Source organism: Coturnix japonica, chromosome 18 (genome assembly GCF_001577835.2).
Source record: "Coturnix japonica isolate 7356 chromosome 18, Coturnix japonica 2.1, whole genome shotgun sequence".
Taxonomy (NCBI): Eukaryota; Metazoa; Chordata; class Aves; order Galliformes; family Phasianidae; genus Coturnix; species Coturnix japonica.
Window position 1 is genome coordinate 4,765,090 of NC_029533.1, and position 19,341 is coordinate 4,784,430.

Sequence of the window (19,341 nt, forward strand, 5' to 3'; positions counted from 1 at the left end):
GTTCCTTGGTGCCACCAGCCTCATCTGGGTCCCACCACCAGCACCTGACAGAGGGAAATGCTGAGTCCTGCTTTCTGCTCTGACCTCTGTTGCTCACAGCTCCTTCACACCAGCTTTGTGGTCTGCAATTTTCCATGCTTGGTTTCAGCCAAGAGGTGACTTCTGAAGTTTGAGTCATCCTGCTTCTCCCATCCTTGTGTTCTGCGAATGAAGGAAGGTCATTGCCCTGCTGTGCATCAGGAGGGGGCAGAGCAACAGAGCTGCCTGGGGCCCAACCACTGCAGCTCCAGGACAGGCGGCTCCTGCAGAAGGAGCTGAGAACCCAATGTCTCTCAGGAGAGCAGGAGATGCAGCTTCACCCCAACACATGAATTTCTGCTCAGTGTGGTCTTTATGTCCAATATTAAACACACATTTGTTGCAGCTTCCACCAGCTCAGGCCCTCCATCATGCTGCATTTTATAACCACGGTGACATCTGTTTAATTCACTTCCTCTAGCTGTAGCATTTTTCTGCCCCAGCTGATGCAGCATAACTTGCACCACCTCCCAGAGGTTTAGGCTGTCCCCTTCCCTCCCTCAAGCTAAGCACTGCTGGCTGCAACACACTCAGAAGCTGCAGCCCCCCTGGGCCCATGGTGATGCTTCAGACCTCACAAGAATGGGGATGCAGCTGCTCCCTCTCTCTCCCACCTACTCAGAATATCCCAGGTTGGGATCTTGGCTCCCGCTGTCCCTTGTTGTCTGATAGAGACCTGGAGGAGCTGGCAGCTGGTGATGGAGCTTCCTTCCCTTCTCACCCCTTAAACAATGTGTGCCTACGATCAGCAGGGCCAGCAAGGATGACACATGGCCAAGATTGCCAAAGTCACAGCTGCTGAAATGCAGGGAGCTCCCTACCGGGCTGTGCTGCCTCTCACAGTGTGCTTTATATGCCTGCTCATCCCATATAAATAAATCTTCACGTTTGCAGTTTACTTTAAACTACATCAAGGTGACAGCTGAGCCGGCGGCTCCTGCTGAGCAGCAGTATCTGTACCACAAGGCTGCTCCTATGGGCAGGAGAACAGCCAGGATTGTCCCTCCTCACCCCCTTCCCTGCTGTGCCCATCACCCCTCCATGCTCTCATTGGCACACATGGACCAAAAGAAGTTGGGAGCCCAGCACTGAGCCCCATTAGACCCAGCTTTACTAAGAGTGGTCAGTAGCAGCCAGTGTGTGCAAGGCCATGCTGTGCTGGGGGTGGAGGGCATGGAGGAAACATGACCCCCACGGCAGCAAAGTGACACCATCAGCACAGAGTAAAGTTGGGAAAAATAAAGAAAAAACTCCACAAAAGGCAAAAAATGGCTGCTTGGAGGAGCCTCCCATGCATGTGAGCACACACCACTCTCACACCCCTTCTTCTGCCATCTCTTTCTCTCATCCCAATCTGCAGCTGAAAGTCTCCCAGTTCCTATGAGGTTGTTTAGCATCCTCACCTCATTCAGCTCAGTACCACAAGCAGAGGGTCACAGAGCTGCAGTGATGGGGTCAGTGCAGGAAGGCAGGCACTGCTGCAGACACAAAAGAGAAAAGGCAAAACCAGCTTTGGAGCACAAGTTTGCAGTCCCCCCTTCTCCCAGCACAGCATTGGTCTCATACAGACGGACGCATCAGACCCTTTCAGAAGAGCTAAAAAACACGAATACAAATTCTCCTTTGAAATCAGCAAACGTTTCTCTGGAATAAATCCAAACCAAACAGAGGTTAACGCATTCCTGGGAAATACATTAAATGCAATGCAAGGCCATCTCCATAATGGAGAGCTGCGACGCTCCATCTCATCCTGGATCACTTTGATAACCATTGAAGGCATAGCAGACCTCACATTAATTTTCTCAGTAACAGACATTTAGGTTTGATGCACTTAATATGGCACCGGAGCAGCATGAATAAGTAATTTATACCCTGGGCACTTGGCCTCTCTCAGCCAATTGGCGCTGAAGGAGCATGGAGCGTATCTTTAAAACCAACAACGACTTATCGCACCTTTCAGAGCACAGGAAGCTGCCAGAGCGGTGATAAACACCATCAAACTCTTAAACCAGGAGCTATCTGCCTCTGTGGTTTCCGGGAAATGATGCCTCCAACAAACCACCCCAGCGCTGCTGGTGTATTCAGCGCTCATAAGGCGGTGGGCAATGGGAAGCTGTTGCAATCCTCTTCTCTCAGCTCAGCCAGCTGCAAATGGCTGCAGAGCTTCACACACCTGTATATTGGGGAAGGCAGCTCTGACCCAGCTCAGGCTCCAGCCACAAGGCTGCAGCCCATGCACAGAGGTCAGGGGATGGTATTGGGGAGACAGCTCTGAGGTCTCATCCACATACAGGTTCCCATCACATACAACATCTGCCCCAGCAGAGCCCGGCTGATCAGCCCCGCTGCTGGACTGGCTCCTGCCGCTGTCTGTCGAGCTGCACTTCCTCTTTCATAAATCACATTTTGCATTCTGAGCATGCGTCTCCTCTTCCGTGCCATTTTTTTTGTTGTTGTTTTCAGATAACCATTAGCTTAATTAATCAAGGGAAGCACATCACTCCTGATTGCCGGCTCTGCTGGGATGGCAGCGCTCCCACCCAACACACCCCACACAGGGGCTCCCACCCCACAGAACCCAGCAGCACATCATGCTGGTTGCAGCCCTCAACCCAGCCCAGCCAGCAGCAGGTGCTGATGGATCCTAAGTCACCTCTTCCCACTGCAAAAGCATGGTGAGATTTTGGGGTCTGCTCTCCTCCCCACAGAGATAAAACACAACTGCATGAGTTCCCATTGGCTTTGAAGCATCCACAGAGGAACAGATGAACCCAGGAGGTTGAGCGAACAACAGGGATGAAAGCTTCATTATGGCATCAGCTCCCAGAGGGTAATTCAACCACAAGGGCACACTGAAGAGCAGACCCGAGCAACGCCACCACCAACAGCAACCACATCTGAGATGGTTCCACATCCACATAAACCTCCTCAGCCACCCGAGCTGGAGAAAATGGCATCTACACATAAAATCCTGGGGAACTGAGAAGGGAACGGCTGCCAGTATGATGCTATTCTATTCTATTTACTTCTATTCTATTTACTTCTATTCTATTTACTGAGCAGGAGTTGATGTGGCCTGAAAGATGGAAGCGTGGAGCAGAGCATCCTGCACACAAAGCATCACGCACCTGCACAACAGCCAAGGGGCACCAATAGGGTGAGGGCACAGCCCCAGGGAGCTGCAGCTTGTCTGCCAGCTCCACCTCATGCAAACCACACAGCTCTGCCTCTCACGGCCTCAAAGCTGTTGTACACGCACGTTATTATCAGCTTAGATCTCCAGAACAGAACTCAACCTCAAGCCAAAGCACGAGCTGAACACAACTGACCCCACAGCACTGCTGCAAGCACGTGGCTCCAAGAAGCCACCACCTCAGAGGACGTGGGGACCATCACCCCCAGGCTTTGGGGGGAGGCCCCCAACCTCAGCCCTATATCTCAGCCCTGCTGTTACCCTCAGCAATGCTCAGAGCCCCCCAGCACGGCCGTGCTGTTCGTATGCGGTAACAAACGCACTCCAAAACCCCGGTAGGTTTTATAAAGGTTTATAATCCTTTGCAATGATTGCATGATACATTTCTCCCCCATGATGCAACCCTGGGAGCAGCCAGGCTCTGCCGTCCGACCCAACCCGCCTCACACATCGAATGCACTTTTCCAACATCTCCATTTAATATTTACATTCAAGCAATTAATAAATTGGAAGCTTATAGTTTAGACATTTCTAATAGCAGCAATTTCTATAAGAGCTCCTTTAGCTTTAGATAACCATTTTTTTTTCTGTTTATTTTTTATCCTCATTTTTCTTCTTTTTTTTTGCACATAGAAACACCACATGTGTACAGTATCAAAAAATATATACCAGGGATGGTCCTGCAGGGATGGGGGGGGGGGGGAAGGGGGGGAAACGAGACTAACAAATGCCGAATGGTTAAAAAGGAGAACAGAAAATAGTCGTCTGATATAGTTTATAAGGTGATCTAGGGACTCCATAAATCTAGGCTTTATATTTCATTATATAAATACCTACAAATAAATATATTAGCACAGTCGGAGGGCGACCAGCCTTCAGCTCAAACAATACATTTCAATAACACCACGTACAAACGGGAGCAAGAATCACTCGACAAGTTAGCACTGTTAAAATATAATACTATAACTCTGAGTAACCGCCCGGCCCCATAGCGCCCGGGGCAGCCCCATAGTGCCCGCAGTGGGAGCAGCAGCAGCATTGGGCACCGTGTGGGGCAGCACAGGGCCCCACATCCCGCAGTGACCGGGGCTGGGGATGCCACCCCATTGTAGGCTTTGGGGTCGGGGCAGCAGCGGGGCTGTGCTCCCATGGGGAGCAGCCGCCTCACACCGTCACATACTCCTTGAAGGTGACGGTCAGGCAGTTCGCGGTCACGTCTGTGATAATTATATTCCCAAAGAAGGGCTTGAATTCCTGCAGGCCTTCAGCCTCCTCCTCCTCCTCCTCCTCGGCCACCTGCCTGGGCTGCTGGGGGGGCTCTACAGGCGGCTGCTCGGCTGGTACCGGCGGCTCCTCCGGCTTCACCTGCACCAGGGTCGCCTCGCCCTCCACCCGTGGTTTGACGCAGCGCAAGTCTATGGGCTCGTCCAGGTCTGAGTCCAGCAGGATGACCTCGGGCTGGGCGGGCAGCTCCGGCCGCTCAGGGCCGAGGCAGGTGGGGGCACTGATGCTGCGTGACGTCAGGCGTTTCTTGCCCGGCTCACGGTCCCCGTGTGGCTCTGACAGGCAGCGCTTGCGTGCGCTGGGGCTCGAGAGGTTCAGTCCCATGGAGGATGGGCTGTGCTCATGCCCGGAGCTCAGCGACCACGGCACAAGGTCCGGCTTGGTGGTAAGCTGGAGCGGCTGCTCAGCCACGGGCAGGGGCAGCTCCTTGCCCGGAGAGGGCTTCCTGGGGCTCTCCTGCAGCTCAGCAGCCAGCTGCCTGCTCTCACCCTCCGCAGCAGTCAGGCCATTGCTGCCCACCGCCCTCTCCTCGCCCGGCTTCCTCCAGGCCTCCAGCTTCTCCTCCCCACCCTTCTTAGCAGTCCTATCCTCCGGTGCCCGTTTCCGGGGTGGTTCCCCAGACTTGATCTTCACCGCCTGCATGCCATTCTCCATGTACTTGCTCATGACGATCACGATGCGTCCGTTCTTGTTCTTGTTCTTGACGATCTTCATCTTGCCCCCGAGCCCGTTGCTGGTGACTCTGTCCCGTGGGGGTGGCCCGGTGCCACTGGACAGGTTCTTCTCAGCCCCATTCTTGCTCTCAGTAGCGAGGTTCTTGACTGGGCCCAGAAGGTTCTTGGTTGCACCGTGAGCCCACTTATCCGGGTGGGCGCCCAGGGGGCTCTTGGTGCTGTCCAAGCAGGTCTGGCCCTGCGGCTCCTTGCTGCTGGGATGGTAGTGGGGCTCATACATCTTGGGGTCAGGCTGGTAGTGGTGGTGCTTCTTGCTGTTGAGCTGGTAGTAGTACTTGCCCTTGCTGTGGGACTGGTGCTTCACACCGCTCTCCTTGCCGTTGGGCTGGTACTGGTGGTGCTTCTTGCTGTTGAGCTCATACTGGTGCTGCTGGCTCTTACCAGAGGAACCGAGGTCCAGCTTCGGCCGGGTGTCCACGGCGGGGTCCTGCAGCCCTGTCAGGATGTTGGAGCGGCGGGCGAAGGAGGGCAGCTGCAACACAAAGCCGAGGGCTGAACCCCACTGCAGGTGCCACCCCCGGCACGCTCAGTGCTCTGTGCAGCCCAACCCTCGCCCACTTCCAGGCCCCGCATTGCTCCGGATTAATGAAGCAATGAAAAGAAGAAAAGCCCCCTTCAATCAGCTGCCTGGGAATGGAGACCGGCCAGAGCCAGCAGCCTGCTAATGCCGCCCGGCAGCACATTGCCCAGTGCCCGGGGGCTGCACCATGAGTTCAGCACCAGGGATGCATCCCCCAGGGTGCTGCACACAGCTCCTCTGCATGATGCAACCCACAGAAAGGAGAGCGGCCCCCCGGGACCCCCCCATCGCCTTTACCTGCACGACAAGCGGCTTCGGCTTGGGGCCCCGTTTGCGGTATCCCATCAGCTGCTCCTGCCGCTCCCTGCGGGAACACAGCGTCACTTTAAGGCTGAATCTCCCCTCCCCAGCCCCCCCAGTGCTGCGGTCCGGGTGTCGGGATGTGAGGGTGGGAGGGGGCCGGAGCCACAGGTGCGGGGCTGCAGGAAGGGGTCCCAGAGGAAGGCTGGGGCGGGACGTGCCTGCGGGACGGCGAAATTGTCACCGCCTCCCCCCACCGCAGCGAGGGGTGAAGTTGAGGGTTTGCGCCAAAATACGGCAGGAAATAAAAGCGTGGAAGGGAAAGGAGGAAAAAAAAAAAAAGCAGAAGAAGAAGGAGGCAAAAAAAAAAGCAGCAGTTGGAGCGCAGCAGCAGCGCCGCCTCCTCCACTCGCAGCCATCGAATCCCCGCGCGGGCAGCAGCCGAGCGCGGCGTGGGGGGGAGAACGGAGCGGGGATCGCGCACCGCAGGCGGCTCCCGGCCCCCCCCGCCCCGCACCCGCCCCGACGGGGCCGCGCCCCCCCGACCCCCCCCAACCCCGGGCCCGTCCCGCACCCTCCGCCCGCCCCTGCGCGGCCCCCGGGCGGCGAACGGCCCCGTGACGCATCTACAATTGCACGGCCGGGCACGGGGCCGGGCGGCCGCCGCTCACCTGTTCTGGAAGGCGATCAGCAGCCGGGGGTCCAGGATGTTCTCCTCCGGCTCCCACGTGTTATACCTTGCGGAGGGGACGGGGGGCAGCGGTCAGGCGGGGGCCGGGGTGCGGTGCAGGGGTCGGGGCCGCTGTCGTCGGGTGCCCCGGGCCCGATCCGCAGCTCGTACCCGGGGTTCGGTCCCGCGGGAGGGGGATGGGCGGGGGAGTGAAGGGGCGGATTGGCCAAGGGGGGGGGGGGCACGCCGGGGACAGGACTGTTTATTTAGCGCAGTTATTATTCCGGAGGAATTCTAAGCATGTCATGATGAAATTTTCCAAATCCCCTTTCCCGGACCCATTAAAGCGGCCCCGGCGCGGAGGAGGGACGCGGCCGCGGGGTCCGACGCTGCTCGGGGCCCCCTCCCCGCCGCCCCCCCCCGCGCACCCCGGCTCTGTCACGCAGCCCCGAGCGCTCCGTGACCGCACCGCCCGCTGCCACCCGGAGCGGCCATCCCGGTCCGACCCGCGGGGTTTTATTTTAGCCCATATTTCCCCCCCTTTCCCAACCTCCCCCCCCGCCCCCCACCGCTCCGTTCTGCAATATGGAGCCCGGCTCCCGAGGAGGGAAAGGGGGAAGGAGCCATTTTCTGGTGCACATCAGCCGCCGCCTCCCTCCTCGCTCCGCTCCCTCCGCCGCCCGCCCGGGCCCCGCCGCCTCCTCCAGCCGCCCGCCCGATCCCCGCCGGGGCGCCCCCGGGGGCCGCTCCCCGAGTGTCCCCCCGCTCGTTACTCACTTGGGCGACCAGCCCCTCCATTTCACCAGGTACTCCACTCTGCCCTGCGGAACGCGGGAGGCAAAGACACGGCGTTCAGCGGGACCCACCGCCCGCCCGCGGCCCCCTCCCCTCCTCCCCGCCTCCTTCCCTCCGCACCTTTCGGATCCGCTTCTTCTCGATGCTCTCCACGGCGAAGACGTGCTCTCCCACCGCCGGCAGCTCCATGCTGAGCTCGGGAATGGGCCGAGCCGGGGCCGTCCGCGCTGCCCGCTGCGGCCGAGCGGGGCTCGGGGCTCCGGCAGCTCCCGCCGCCGAACCGACAGACACTGCGCGGCGGCCGCGGCACCGCAACCCATGCAAATCCCGGAGCGAGACGTCAGGGAGGCGGCGCCTCCCGGGCCCGGCTGCCCGTCAACGGCAGGGCCGGGGGATTGGCGCAGCGCTGCCGGGGAGCGAGGCGGGGATGGGGGGGGGGCGGGCGCGGGGCGGAGGAGGGGGGGGCACACGCGAGCGGCCCGGCCCCACGCGTGACTCAGCACGGCCCCGCGGGGAGGGGGGTGCGCGGCCCCGCGGGCAGGTGCGCGGCCGGAGGGAGCGGCGGGGCTGGAGGTGCGGGACCCGCCCCGAGGATGCGCCGGGCCCACGCGTGGGGATTGAGCCTCCCACCCCCCCCGGAAAGGCGCCGCGCTGCCGTGGGCCGCCCCGCGCTGCCCGGCCCCGCCGCCTCTTTCCTCCCGTGGTCCCGGCGGACAAATTCCCGTTCAGTTTCTCGCTGACAGCGCGGTCCCCGCCCGGCGTTGCGGGGTGACCCTCGATCCGGCGGCGTGTTTCCCCCTCCCGGTGCCGGAAGCTTCAGCCGGCGGCGGCGTGCGGGGCTCCCGCCGTGCGCTGCGTGTTCTCGCCGCTCGTTTGAGCGGACGGAGGCAGCGCGGGGCTCCCTCCACGCGAGGCGGTCGGGCCCACGTGTGGCCTCGCCGCGGGGCGGGGACGCCGGCCCTTCGTTGCCAGGCGTGCGGTGGGAGCCGCGGCGGAGCGGGAGTGGGACGTGACCCCCCTCCGGGCAGGTGGAGCGGACCGGACCGGGCCGAACGGCTGCGGGGCACGGCACGCGTGGGGCTCCACCTCCAAATCCGCGTCCCAGGGTCTATGATCCGGATCCCGCATCCCCGTGCCCGCTCTGCCCACGCCGTAACTTCAGCCCGGAGGGGCCGAGTCCGAACGGCTCCGGAGCGGATCCGCTGCCAAAGGTCCGGCAGCGCCCCGAGGGGGTCCCCGTGCTCTCCGTGCCGTCCCCCCTCCCCCCGTTAACAGCAGCCGGCGGCTTTAGGCGCCCGGCCCGGCCCGGGGGTGCGGGGGGCACCGCGCAGACAGCGCTGAATGTCACCGCGCCGGGGACCATAACAAAGACTCAGCCGCCGAGATCGTAGAGCCGAGCCAATAAAAAGCAAACTGATATTACAATTTTGATTTCCCTGGAGGGCCGAAGGGGCTTAATGTAAGAATTATTATCCATTGTGAACAGCAGCCGAAAGAAAGCACAGACAGGAAGATTTAATTTTTCTTTCTTTTTTTTTTTTTTAATTTTTTATTTTTTTTAACTTAGCGGTTTTCCTAAGAAACATCCATTCATTGAAATTGATGCCGGCGGAGTTTGTTAACCCTCCCCTTTGACATTTCAAGCTTCTCCTGTTGCCAGAGGAGACAAGCCGAGCACAAACCGCTTTAATGCTCGCAATAACGCTCAGGAGACGAGCCCGATTTGGTGCAATTTCCCCTCGGTTCGGGCAAACGGAGAAACGAGCGGAGGCCGCGGGGCCGCCCCGAGCGCTGCGTTACGGCACCGGGGCAGCTCCGTACCCACCGACGGCAGCGGGACGGGGCGGGCAGCGGGGATACGAGGTGTGTGTGTGTGCTCGGAAAGGTGCGAGCAAATCTCCTTCGCTCGGCCGTAAAATCCGGAGAAGAGGTTGAGGGAATCGGAAAGAAAAAAGGTGAAAGCGACGCTAAACAGCATCGTTAGGAGCTCTTTAATCGCGGTGTGGTTCACAGCTCCTGCAGCTCAGCACCAATTCCCGTGCTGGAGCTGCCTGCTGGATGATCGTCTGCTTTCTGTTAGCGGGCTGATTGCACATGATTCCCAGTAATGATCGTAATGGTGGTGATTTTCTTTCTCTTACCTTGCTCATGTAGCAGTGGTTCGCGAACTGGCACAGCTTTCCCTTTGTCAGTTCGAAAGAGGACACCTGATAGGAAGCACGTAAAACGCCCTCACTAAAGAAAGCAGGAGACGTTTCTAACTGCTGCCTCTTCTCCGCTGCCATCCCCTAAGATAAATCCCCACATCATAGGGATGAGGACAGGAAAAGGGTCCCCAACCCAAAGGGATGAGAACCAAAGGGATGAGCCTTTTAGAGCTCCAGGGATCGCTGGTTTGATACCACGTATGCTCACTATTTATCTGTTCATAAGGCAGGGATGAGGTGCAGGTGGACACTCTGGGGATGTTCTTTCTCCCCTCGGCCACACTCGTGTAAGAACCTGGGTTTCTCGGTGGCAGTTCTGGGTGGGAGCTGCCCCAGGCACAGCTGTGAGACAAACCCCGAACAGCCCGAGACAGATGGGCTTCCTGCAGGTGTTAGGAAGCACACCGAGGCAATTTCCCCTCAAAGATTTGCTGCCCGCGTTCTCTCCTATTACCCAGCGCTGATATCTGTCTGGCTTTATTCTTTTCATCATTAGTTACAAACTTCTTACCCTGCAGACAGAGCCAGCTCTGTCAGCTTGGGGCCGAGCTCTGCCTCTCCAAAACACTCCTTGCTCTCTTTCCCCCTATGCCAGTAGCTCCTGCAGACCTGCTGTATGTTTGCTATCAAGCAGCACTGATTACACATGCCATCATTTCTGATGTTGCTCATTAGTCTATATCATTATTAGCAATTCAAACCAGCAATTCGTTTCCAGCTGCAATCTTCTCATTCCACCAAGAAGGCTCCAAGGCTGCAGTCTGGGGCTCTCAGCTTTTCCAGCCTTACCTCCTGCAGCCCAAACTAGCCAAGAGAACCAAAATAACAACAAAGTTAATTCATTAATAGTTGTAGCCTTTCCTCCAAGGCCGCTCCTGCAGGCGGCCAGGCTCGGACTTTGCAACTCTCTTGCATCACGGTGTCCTTGGAGGGAGGGGGAGGGCATGGGCCCCATTCATTCCTACCTGCCCAGCTGGGCTCTGGGTTTGCCCTTCTGCTTTTGTCAGGCCTGGCTCACGTTTGGAGCAGTAGCTGCTCTGAACACTGGGCTTTAATATGCTGAGGTCAACAGCGTGCTGCAGAAAGACAAGGGAAGGAGGAATAGGTAGGAATGGGGGGGAAAAAAATAAAGAGAGCCCAACCAACAATCAATAGGATGCCATGAGGTAAGATGCACACAATGAAACCCTGTTCCAGGTTGCCAAGGCAAATCTGTCAATAGAGTATTGAACAAGCAAATCTGACTTGCAATTATCGTCTCCTTCTAAATACAAGCTGCCCCTTTGCCTTGCAGTTCAAACCCCTTGCTGGTTCTGAGTGCTCTGATATTGCTGGCCAGGGTTGCTTCAAAACAGGAAGGGAAGAGCCAACCCAGCTGGAACAGGGGCTGAAACCTGCTCTGAATCTGTGCTGAAAACCCCTGGAGCATCCCTGGTACCTTTGCTTCTGCAGCTGAAGTGATGCATTCCAGCTCCAGCACAACAGGCATTCTGAAACAGCAAACTCTTTTTGCAACAAACTCTTAGTGGGAACACATAAATCTATCTTCAGACACTGCTGCAGGAAGAAAATCAACACACGGAGCACCCGGCACCTGCAGCACTTGGGAAGCACCACAGATCACTGCTTCCCCTCCTGGGGGTCCCTGCTCACCCCATCCTGCCAGCCCCCACCTTTGCCCTCTCCAGGCCAAGTAGCCCTGCATCATCCCCCCCATTACAGCAGGTCTGAGATCCTTACAGCACCAGTGGGGAGGGCAGAGCCAAGCAGTGGATTCCCAAGAGAATCCATCCCCTGGGGGCTTATGTGGGGATCCCCCCCTCCCCACAGCCCTTCTGCTGTGCCCTCACCCCCAGGCTCACACATGGGTGCTGGTGAGGGAGCCTGAAACCATCTGCCCTTAAGCTTCTTAGAGCCAGGGAAGTGGGGAACAGCGCAGAGGAGGGAGGCACTGCTGCCGTGCAGAGCTCAGCACTGATCTGAGCCCATCCCACTGCCCCATATCTCCCAGCTCAGGACATCCCTCAGCCCTGAAGTGCCCAGTACACAGCAATGGGCACTGACTGGAGCATCCCTAAGCCCCATAGACACAGAGGGGCAGCTGTGTGTTTGCAGCAGGTGGTGCAGCACCACAAGCCTCATCCTGCACCTCCTCCATGGTTCCTGAAGCATCCCTGGAGAGGGCTGAGCTCTCCTCTGCCTCTTATCACTTAAGCTGATGCTGCTCCTTGGCAGCTGAGTGTAATTATGAGCTTTCCTCCTCCAGAAATGGCTCTGTGCGTGTTTCTGCCACTGGGGCTGCAGTCCACTGGTGGCAGAGCAAAGAGCTGCTCCGAGTTGGAGAAGAACCTGAGCTCTCTGTGCGAGCTTCTTCCATCATCCCCATCCACGGAATCACAACAACTTCCACTGGTTTGGACTGAAGTGCTGCTTTGGGAAACACTGCTTTGCCATCAGTGGAGGCATTCGGAGTGCACTGCACCCTGTGCCTTCCCTGTGCTTCAGGGGGCTCTGATCCACAAAGGGAAAGCAAGTAAGGCCCTTTTCCTTCAGAGCAGGCTGTGAAACTGCAGCTCCATTCACACCAAAGGGGCAAGGCCAGACAGCTGCAGGCAGGCAGACACCCACAAAACCCCAGCAAGGAGAAGCGGGGCCTCTAAACCTGCTTCTTAATGAACCCAACCACCAAACGACTCGGAGCAGTGACTCAAAGCACATACCTGTTGGGTCCTACTCCCTTTAGAGGAAGGCAGCCTGAGGTTTCCATCTACAAACATAATCTCGACGTGCTGAGCTGTGGCTGGGTGCAGGGGTTGGTGCTGCGGTCTGATGGCTGGATAAGGGCTCTGCAGGTGGACACAGCTCTAAGCTGAGCACGTGGGCTGCAGCTTCGGATTGTGAGCAGGAGGAAGAAGTTTCCTGGGCAGGATTTTGATTTGGAAAAGCTAAAGCAACCTTTTGACCTTTTAGTTATCAAAGGCAAAGAGGATTGGAGCAGCTCTACCTGGAGGTTCTTTTAGAAACGTCACCTTGAAGAGAGCACTAAACTCAGGGAAAACCAGTCCCCAAACCGTCCTTGGGAAATAAACCACCAGCTTAAACCTCAGCAATCATCATGGGTGCAGCAAAACCTGATTGCTCCACCCCGTGTGGCTGCAAAGCAAGCTTGGGCCGTGCTGGCAAAGAGCAGCACTGGGATCAGCAGCAGCCCCACATTGTGCTGCTCCAATGCCACTCCCAACAGGGAGCAGAGACAAGCCCTAACTATAGGGTAGGACACCCCGGTAGCTTTATCTCCTATGCAAACCCTCCCAGCAAATCCCCCTGAGCAGGATTAGCCCCTGCAGCCAGGCCAGGCAGTCTGAGCTGCTCACACAGGCTGATGGATTGATTTATTTGCTGAGCTCACAGCTGAGGAGCGTGTGCTGCAGCCTGGTGCTGCCACGAGACAGCGGCTGTGCAGGACAGGAGGGCAGTGCAGGAGGTGAGGTGGGTAATTGCCCACAGACAGCAGTGATAATTAACTGGTTTGGGCTGGGCCGCCTTCAGGAGCTGCAGGTGAAGGCAGGGCCCCAGCAGCATCCCAGTCATGGTGTGGGGACTGCATGCATCAGAGTTCATGCCATCAGCCTGTGGCTGGGCTGAACGGGCCCGGCTGCACACTCAAACAGCAGGGCTGGGGCATGCACGTGGAGCTGGGGCATGCACAGGGCTGGGACTTGCATGTTGCCTGTGCAGCAGAAGCAGGAAGTGGGCAGCAGTGCTGCAGGCAGTTTCTATCCTGCCTGCACCTGAGCAGAGGCAGCAGCACAGCTCCCTGCAGCCTTCCTTCCCTCCCTCCTGGTTTCCTTCCTCCCTGCCCTGCTCTGCAGAGCATCACCTCTGCTCATGTAGCTGCATCCTGATTGCAGAGCCACTTCAGCAGCCCAACAACTACCCCAGCACGTTCCCCCTTCAGTGGATTACACCAAGTATTTGTGTTTGCAAAGGCTTCACAAAGATTTACCAGGCACGCTGTCAGCCCTCTGTGCATTACACTGTCACTAGAGAGCTCTGCTATGAAGCTGCTCAACCCAATAGAAGCCATGCTAAACCCTTTGGGAAGATTTACATGGTGGTGGGAGACCACCTGTGCTTTCAGACCAACCCCCCCAGGCCCATGCTGTACCACACACTTGCAGGTTTCCTGCACCAGCACTGAAAGAACTGAGGACAGGGATGTAGACATGGATGAGGACAGCTCTCAGCATCACCTGTGTGCACTGTGATGGCCCTACAGTGCCTGGAGAGCCCAAGGATCCAAAGGGGACACTGGGCTCACTGCTGTGTCATCTGTGCCCCAACTGATCCAGCCCCGGCCCCAAGGCCCAGCTGTGCAGTTCTGAGGTTAACCACAGGTTTTCACACGGGAACTTGGTGCAGCGGGGAGCTCCACCCAGACCAGGGAAAGAGATGCAGAGCTGTTGTCAAAAACATGTAGCTTGTTTGTAGCCAGAGAGGGGACAAGTTGCTGTTCCAGCGGCTAGGGCCACTTGTGTTTCCCCATTGGATTAAAGCTCTGCCCTCTGAGTCATAGTGCCAGGATCAGCCCTTATTGCAGCTCTGGGGCTGCAGAACATCCCCAAGCCCCTGTTCGCTCCCTGATCCCCAAGCAGAGGGGCTTTGGGACAGGATGCTGACATGGGGTGTGCCAGGCAGCAGGAGGCTGTGGGGTGCAGACAGCAGCAGTGCTGATTCATGGAGCTCTGTCACAAAATGAACAGCCCCTGTCTCCTCGTCTATGGGGATTTACAGCCCTCAGCCAGGAAATACGGCTGCCTGGCCTCGCTCACACTTCACAGCCTTCATGCAGCCCCAGAGCTCAGCCCCAGCTTTTCCCCAGCTTCCATCCTCTGGGTCGTGGCATCACGGCTGCGGTGACACCGTCCCCACCTGCGGTGACCTGTGGTGAGCTGGGCTCACACCCGGCCGGGTCCCCAGGGGAGGTGACAGGCAGCACCTTGCCCTTGGGGTGATGCTATGGGGACGGTGGGGACGGTTTCATTTCTGCTGCCTGCCCGTTGTGCTTTGGGGGCACACCCTTTCCTCTGGATGGGTTCCCCAAGCCCTGCCCCAGTGACAGGCAGTGGTGGTGGTGGTGACAGCTGTCCCCCCTCCTCCTGTATTCTGGGGTGAGGTGAGGATCTGGGCTGTACATACCAGCACCCCAACTCTGCTCACAGCTTGTTAATGTGCAGTGCTATCAGCAGCACTGCGGCACGGTGCACGCTGTGCTGTATCCTATGCATTGGGGAGCACATGGGTGTGCAAAGTGACCCTGTGCACCAGGAGATGTGAACAGGGTGGAGCAAAAAGCTGATATGGGGCTGTGTGGGATGGGGCTGGGGCTGCGTGGGGTAGTGGGTGGTCAGGGTAAGGCTCCAGGTGTGGGTCCTGTGCTGCTCAGTGGGGCTGGGGGGGGCCTCCGGGGCGGCTCCCATTTCTACTTCCATGTTTGGGCCACGGCTGCAGCAGAGCCATAAAAGGCGGCGTGGGGAGGGCGCTGGCTCTGTGCCGTGGGTGTGCAGGGTGTGGGGCCGGGCGCAGGGTGCTCCCCCAAGGATGGGGCCTCCTGGAGTGGGGGTGGTCTGGGTCCAGCAGTGCTGCCTGCTCCTGGCTGGCCCAGGATAGTGTGTGGGTGCTGGGGAGCGTTGTCTTGTGTGGGCAAGGCTGGAGCCAGAGCCGTATCACTGTGCTCTGCTGCTGCTGTGCCAATGGCTGGGATCAGCCTGGGAGTGCTGCAGATGCTGAGGTGCAAATTGAAGACAATTGAAGACACTATCAGGAGCCGAATGCTCAAGGATGAGATCCAGGCTGAGGCCACGCTGCTAATCCATCCCAGGGCACACTTGGGCACCGAGGGTCTCAAGGGGGAGATGCTGAGGCAGTGGCTGAGTTGGGGAAGAAGTGCGCAGGTTGAGGGACTGATGCAGTGAATGTGGTGCAGGTGTTTGGGCTGAGCAGAGCCGGGCAGGACCCCATAGCACAGGCTGAAAGTCGGAGTTCAGCACACGGGGAGGAAACGTGGCCCAACATCCAGACAGCAAAAGGGAGACAAAAAGTGGAGTCTGTGGGACTGTGGGGCGGTACGGGAGGACTCATCCCTTTGGGATCCTGCTTTGACTGTTCCTAAGGACTTCCTCACTGGCAGGGATTGAAATGCTCACCAAACCCAGGAGAGAACAACAGAGATAAGCAGATAACAGATCAGAGGGCAGTGCCTAACTGACAGGAAAGCCCGAATGTGCTGCTGCCCGGGGCGCAGTGTGAGCCAACCCACAGGAATGCAAAGGCAAACAGTGAGTGGGGCGATCCCCGGCACTGGGTGGGCACGGAGAGCAGCAGGGCAGTGGGAGGGATGTGGGCTGGGAGCTGGGATGTGAGGTGGATGGGTGCTGGGACACTCCACAGTGCCATTCATTTATGGGACCTTTTGGGTTGGGCTGACTGCAGGCTGGGAGCTGTGCTGGGACGGTGCCCTGTTCATGGCATGACAATGGCGGCTGCCCCCCCCCCCCCCCCCCCAGGCCGTGTCCCCCAGAGCTCCATCCCTGCTGCTGGCTCAGCTTGAGAAGGATTCCTGGCCATGCAGCTGTTTAATATCAACCACAACCGCAGCCATTTTAGACCTGGCACTGCACAGAGTGAAGTACATCCCTGTTACCTGCACTGCTGCAGATGCGTCCATCCGCCTGCCTGCCTCGCTCAGCCCCTGCACCACAGAGGGCTCGGGGCTGATTCATCTGCTGCTTTTTCTCTTGCTTACGTACACTCACATTGTTCCTTCCCCGCCTGAATGGCTAAATTAAGCCCAGCAACAACGGGCCATCGATTATCCTATTGTATTCCATAGGGGCTGGCTCGGTAACTGGCTCTGAGGGCAGCAAGGTGGGCGCAGACCATGCTCACATCGCTCTCAGGAGCCCCCCCAGAGCCAGTGTCCACAGCAGCCTCTGTCCTATGACAGCAATAGCTCAGCAGAGCCATGTACAAGGTGGCTGCTGCGGCAGGTCACCCCTCTGCCACCCCCATATGACGGCAATGCCATGCCATGCTGTGCTGTGCCATGCCCAGCCATCCCACACCATGCAGGAGCACATCCCTGCCAACACCGTGTCTCGGTTCTTCCCATGCCACCCGTTTCAGCACTACTCGCTTTGAGTCTTTTTATTGCCCGAGCTGCTGACAAGTGATTTTTCAAGAGCAGAAAGGTCAGTAAGTGCAGCCCTGCAGCAGCGCCCTCCCGGGGTCTGCAGGCACAGCTCCGCCCTGGGCATTTCCATAGGGCTGCAGTGCCAGGTGGGGTTGGGCAGCGAGGTGAGGGCTGGGAATACCCCGACCACCCCCAGACCCTCTTGGTTCTGCGTCCCTGGGCTCTTGGGCAGCGCTGGGAATCGGGGCCCTATGGTCAGAGCAGCCCCATGTGCTGTGCGGGGGGAGCTGGTGGTGACGCTGCTGCTGTGTCTGCAGCAGGGATGCTTCGCCTGCAGATCTCCTACCTGCGTCAGCAGCTGAATTCCCTCTCCTCATCCCCGCTGGCAGCTCCTTTAACCCTTTCCTCCCGCTGCCCTCAGATACACGGCGCTGAGCACATGAAGGGCAGCCATCACTGTGCCCGCGAGCTCCCGATGCGGGTGTCAGCAGCGTTGGGGCCTGACCCTGTTCCCATATTCCTGCAGGAGGGAACGAGATTTTCCAGCTGGGGGAGCTGCTCCTCGCCCTGTTTGCTGTGCCCAGCTCCGTGCAGCGCTGCAGCATCCCCGAGCAATACAGAGCCGCTCTCCCTGCAGGTCCCCCCAGCCCCCCGAGACCCCTCTGCACAACCAAGCGCCCACCCGGCACCGCTGGCAGCCAGCGGAGCCCCCGGGGCAGATTTATTACCCTTGGCAGAATTCCCAAAGTCCAGCTGGTGTTTGGGACGTTTCCAAGGTTTCCAGTCCTCCCTCAGCCGCCCCCCCATGCAGTGTGTGGGAATTGGGTTCCTGGGACAGGACCCAGCTGCTGGGACCACCCGTGGGCTGCCCACCCCCTGCCCGTGTTCCCCCTCAGGGCTCTGCTTTCACGCTCCCTCTGCTGGGAACAAGGGCCACTCGGAGGGTTTGTGGTCACCCCACAAAGGCAGGCAGGACCCTGAGAGCTCAGCACACCAGCAAGGTCCCCCTTGTGCCCATAGGGATGGCAGCTCCGTGCTGTGGGGCTGTGGAGGTGGCTCTGGTCACCCATCCACCACCCTGGGTACTGTGGGGTTGGGCAAGGCAAAGGCAGAGGGAGAAGCGGCCCAACTTGTTTGTGGTTCCTGAAAGACAAATCCCAACCCAAAGCAAACCAGAAATCCAAGGCACAGGTTGAGGCTGCTCCTCCTGTGCATCCCAGCACTGAGCAGCACCTCAGTGCGTGTCTTTGGGATGGTCCTGCAGACCTTGGAGCAGCACTGCTGGTCAGAATAACCAGCTCACAGCAGGTCCTTCTTAGCAGTGCTGTCCCTGTGCTCATCAATGTGTTTCAGGGATCCCCTGATGTACTTGTGTTACTCACAGCACCCAGCCTGGCTGCAAGGATTTGGCTCCTCAAAGGCCAATTTTCCTGCATCCAGACCTCACACAACAGCAGCTGTTTGGGTCATTCTGCTTCAGAAGCACCTTCATTTAGAACTATGGTTCTAACACTGAGATGCAGCTCTTGAGTCCAGCAAAACATACGTGGGCATTTGGCACCGTGTGATGGGGTGGAGCAGATCCCTGCTGCAAACACATCTCAGCCCTGGTTGTGGGCACACCGTGTTCTAAGGATGGCCCTGGGGAGCTCAGCAGGAGGAGGCATCTTCATTTGGTTTTGTTTTCCTGCTTTTTATGCCACCGTATCATGGCATGGCTCTGCTTATTTATTTACTTGCAGGGAAGGGAGCATGTGAACAAAGCAGCACTGGGCTTGCAAAGGGAAAGAGTTAAAATAAACCTCTTTGATATTCCCTTCCCTTGAGACCAACTGGGGCTTTGTTTTAAAGGTGAGCTGCGAAACATCAGTTTCAATGAGAACAGCTTGCAGACAATGATGGGATTGAAAACAAAATGCCAGAACTGCAGAGATGGGCAGGGATGTCTGAACTGGGGAGCACGGAGGAGATGCATGTGGCCATACCATTGGCTCCATGCCCCCGTCCATTCCTCTATCCATCCCTCCCTCCTTCTTCCATTCATGCCTCCTTCCCTCAACCTATACATCCTTCCATCCCTTCATTCTTCCACCCCTCCCTCCCTTCCCCATTCACCCATCCATCCATCCATCCATCCATCCATCCATCCATCCATCCATCCATCCATCCATCCATCCCTCCCTCCTCCCTCCATTCATGCCTCCTTCCCTCAATCTATACATCCTTCCATCCCTCCATTCTTCCCCCATTCACCCACCCACTCCTCCACTGCCCATTCCTGTGCTGTGCTGCACCAGATGCTTCCCAGGAGCCTGAGCCAACCCCAACCAGTGCCCTCCAACACGGGAATGACACCAGCATAGAGATC

At 58.1% G+C, this 19,341-nt stretch overlaps 1 protein-coding gene and 1 long non-coding RNA gene across 2 annotated transcripts; both read right to left on the reverse strand.

The window, feature by feature from the left end:
• Positions 1-3,607: 3,607 nt before the first annotated feature.
• On the reverse strand, positions 3,608-7,876 carry CBX4 (chromobox 4). Its single transcript, XM_015880129.2, has 5 exons — positions 7,695-7,876; positions 7,557-7,600; positions 6,781-6,846; positions 6,107-6,173; positions 3,608-5,761 (listed from the first exon to the last, which is right to left on the reverse strand). Exons 1-5 carry the CDS (start codon positions 7,761-7,763, stop codon positions 4,436-4,438), a joined length of 1,572 nt encoding a protein of 523 aa, XP_015735615.1. The 5' UTR covers positions 7,764-7,876; the 3' UTR covers positions 3,608-4,435.
• A 1,223-nt stretch (positions 7,877-9,099) lies between these two features.
• On the reverse strand, positions 9,100-15,099 carry LOC107321969. Its single transcript, XR_001558737.2, has 3 exons — positions 12,502-15,099; positions 10,747-10,857; positions 9,100-10,585 (listed from the first exon to the last, which is right to left on the reverse strand). It is a non-coding gene; the product is annotated as an uncharacterized LOC107321969 (long non-coding RNA).
• Positions 15,100-19,341: the final 4,242 nt, after the last annotated feature.

Coding starts and splice junctions, on each gene's coding strand:
- CBX4 (XM_015880129.2), bottom strand. CDS start 7,763: ATGGAGCTGCCGGCGGTGGGAGAGCACGTCTTCGCCGTGGAGAGCATC. Junction 7,601..7,694: donor AGAAGAAGCGGATCCGAAAG/GTGCGGAGGGAA, acceptor CGCGTTCCGCAG/GGCAGAGTGGAGTACCTGGT. Junction 6,847..7,556: donor TGGAGGGGCTGGTCGCCCAA/GTGAGTAACGAG, acceptor CCCCTCCGCAAG/GTATAACACGTGGGAGCCGG.